This window comes from Trypanosoma grayi, assembly GCF_000691245.1.
Source record: "Trypanosoma grayi strain ANR4 Tgr_1937_V1, whole genome shotgun sequence".
NCBI lineage: Eukaryota > Euglenozoa > Kinetoplastea > Trypanosomatida > Trypanosomatidae > Trypanosoma > Trypanosoma grayi.
This window is the reverse complement of record NW_008827555.1, coordinates 1-1666: the sequence shown is the minus strand read 5'-3', so window position 1 is coordinate 1666 and position 1666 is coordinate 1. Positions and strand designations below refer to the sequence as shown.

Below are 1666 nucleotides of genomic sequence, written 5' to 3'. Positions count from 1 at the left end.
AATCGATTGGGGTGCCTTTTTCTAGGAGACGCACGTAAGACACCTGACGCCAAACTGACGCGACGACCGGCGCCGTCTTGCGAGCATAAATCGACGGAAAACGATACAGACCGTGCACCGATTACAGGTGAGGATGCGTCTTCTTCTTTCTCCATGCCGGCATCTTGTACGACAGCGCCAGTAGAGTTCATACCAGAAGCTACGAACTTGGCGGCCAAGGAGAACGCAAACGCGAGGTCTAGCGGAGGTGGCGGTCGTTTCCACAACGGCGCAATGCAGGAGCTTCGAGTTGCTCAATCCGTTCCAAGAACTAACGTCCCGAAAAAACAGGCATCCCTTGGTGGCGATGAGACTCTTTCGGATACAGCTGCAGCAATGTTCGACACCTCCACCCAGCGGGCAAAATTTGAACGAGCGATCGAGGTCCTTAATGGTTTGGTGAAAGACGATGCTAGGCATGCCGACACAAGAGCCTGGGTGACGCGTTTTTTAAAGGGAAATTCTGAGGCGCGTCTCAGCAAGGAAGATTTGTTGCCTGTGTGGATCCTTGTTAGCCCGGAAGCTGTCTTGGCGATTGATATGAACGGCACGTCACAACACCATAACTACAGTGATGTCTCCGCCTCGCAATCAGCTCAGTTTCCTCCTGAGAGCGGTATTGTCTTCCCATTGCAAGGCATGATCAACGACGGTGAGGTGAGACTCCCACAGAGTGCATCAGAGGCAGCAATGATGATGATGATGATGACAGTGACTGGTCACGTCCGCTGGGGGTTCCCTATCGGAGTTTTGTTTCTGTGTGAGCGTACGCGGGCGTCTATTGTATCTGACATCTGTCAGATGTATCTCCCATCATTCCTACAGGAGTCGTACCCGAGGGGCGTGCCGCTTGAAGGGCATTGGATACCGCCAGAAGCGAAGAAAACATATAAGAAGCCGCACGTCATGCCTCTGACGAAGTGTTTGCAGGAGTTTATGCTCTCCTGCATCATGGAGGTGGGAACATTGAGCGTGGTCGCCTTCTCGGGCGATGGAAACCGCCTTATGGGTGAGCAGAATTCACAGACAACTCAGGAATATGTTTCGACACGCCAACCCCGGGAAGGTAAAGCCTGTACAAGCGGTGATGACCTCGTCACGTTGCAGCCGAAGCAGCAGCAACGATGTGAAACAGACGACAGACAAGAGGAGATCACCTCTCCATGGGAGAGCGACGGGACACAGCTGATATTCACCGCACGGCTCTTCACATCGGGCGCCACACAGCAGTCTTTGGTGCCTAATGTGGCATGCCACGCCGTGCTAGTGCTAACCCCTCGAGGACCGTTGGAGCTCTTAGTTGAGAAACCCACTGCAGCGGTCACTGTTAAGGATATCAAGTTGAGTTTGCTTCGCTCTGGCCTTGGCCGCTCGTTGCGCCTGCAGCCGGACGCGGTTCGTTTTATTTACGCACCAGATCTCCCTGCGTTAGGTGAAGCTGAAGTTATTGACTCGCGCTACGCTGTTCTGCGTCTGCAGAGCCACAAGTGAGTTTCACGGCTAGTGACGCTCGTGTCACATGGACGGGTGCGGCGTTGTTTATGACTGCTTACTGGAACTGAAGTACATTCTGTCGAAAAAAAAACAAGTAAATGGGGACTCTGATCTAGTTTCTTTTTTTTTTTTT

The 1666-nt window shown here is 52.6% G+C and overlaps 1 protein-coding gene across 1 annotated transcript; it reads left to right on the top strand.

The window, feature by feature from the left end:
* Window positions 1–153: 153 nt before the first annotated feature.
* Window positions 154–1530, top strand: DQ04_19371000 (hypothetical protein; the record flags this gene model as incomplete). Its single annotated transcript, XM_009317814.1, has 1 exon — window positions 154–1530. One exon carries the CDS (start codon window positions 154–156, stop codon window positions 1528–1530), a length of 1377 nt encoding a protein of 458 aa, XP_009316089.1.
* Window positions 1531–1666: the final 136 nt, after the last annotated feature.